Raw genomic sequence first — 1,147 nt, 5'->3', positions numbered from 1 at the left:
GAGTATGGTGCCAGCCTGGTCTGCACAGTGAGTTCCTAGGCAGCTATGACTACACTGTGAGAGGCTGCCTCAAATAAACAACCCCCCCAAATAAGGAGCTGGTTTTTCCCTCTCCAGGCATGAACTGAGGCAGAAGCTTCAGCAAAACCAGGACATGGGTCATAGAGTTGTAGAGCCACCACAAAGGGGCGGGCAGCACATAGTTTCTGATTGATGCAAAGCCGGCAGCCTCTATCCCCTCCCGAACTGGCCCAAATGGGGATTTGGGGGGAGTCCTACTTGGCTCTGCAATCCCTTTTTTCCCCCTCTGCCTTCCATAGGACCAGCAAGGTACTCTCCCCTCTGCTATGCATGCTGAGTGTGCCCTGTGTTTAACCCTGTTCCAGCCATAAACCACAGGCCCTCTACTTCTCACCACAGCGACTCTGTGATTCATGAGAAATACAAGTTTTTTTTTTTGTTTTTTTTTAACATTCCTTTTAATTTTTTTTTCTTTTTAGTTTTTATTTTACGTGTATTCATGTAATGCCTGTGTGTAGGCCATTGTACCCATGTCGTGCAATGCCCACGGAGGACAGAAGAAGCTGTCCGGTCCCGTGGAACTGGAGTTATGGACACTTGTTAGCTTCCATGTGGGTGCTGGGATTCAAACCCAGGTCTTCAAGAACAACCAGTGTTCTTAATTGCTGAGCCATCTCTCCAGCCTGAAATACAAGGGTTTTCTGAGTTGCATGCTTTCTCTAATTTCAACATTAAGGCTTTTGGTGGATGATTGTGTTTAACGAAGAGGGTCCCGTATCACAATCTTCTAGCCTTGAATGCCTATCCTTTTGTGTTCACCACCAAGTGTGGGGATGACAGGCACAGACCTCACTTCCAATTACGTTCCATGCTGGGGAAGTGCCAAGTGAGTGACCTGGGTATGCTATATACAACAACTGAGCTCTGGCCCTAGTTGTGCTGTTTTTTCTGTTTTGTTTGGTAGTGTGAGATGCTCAAACTAGACTGGAACGTACTATGTAGTTCAGGATGGTTTTGCTCTTGTGGCTGTCGTCCTGCCTCAGGGTTCCATGTCCTGGGATTACAGGCATGTACCACTACTAAGACTCTGGCATCTACTGTAAAGAAAACTCCAAGAACCCCGAAG

General features: G+C 47.2%; 1 protein-coding gene across 1 annotated transcript in view; it reads left to right on the top strand.

The window, feature by feature from the left end:
• The window catches only part of LOC103733463 (germ cell-less protein-like 1), a gene marked incomplete at both ends in the record, with an annotated part of 22,653 nt that extends 21,746 nt beyond the window's left edge, over positions 1-907 (top strand). Inside the window, 1 exon segment of the mRNA XM_008832255.1 lies at positions 813-907. Coding sequence (XP_008830477.1) covers positions 813-907 — 95 coding nt within the window.
• Positions 908-1,147: the final 240 nt, after the last annotated feature.

The sequence above is a fragment of the Nannospalax galili genome, unplaced genomic scaffold (assembly GCF_000622305.1).
Source record: "Nannospalax galili isolate Female #2095 unplaced genomic scaffold, S.galili_v1.0 scaffold2756, whole genome shotgun sequence".
NCBI lineage: Eukaryota > Metazoa > Chordata > Mammalia > Rodentia > Spalacidae > Nannospalax > Nannospalax galili.
Note: the sequence above shows the minus strand (reverse complement) of the source record. Positions and strands in the feature narration are given on the sequence as shown.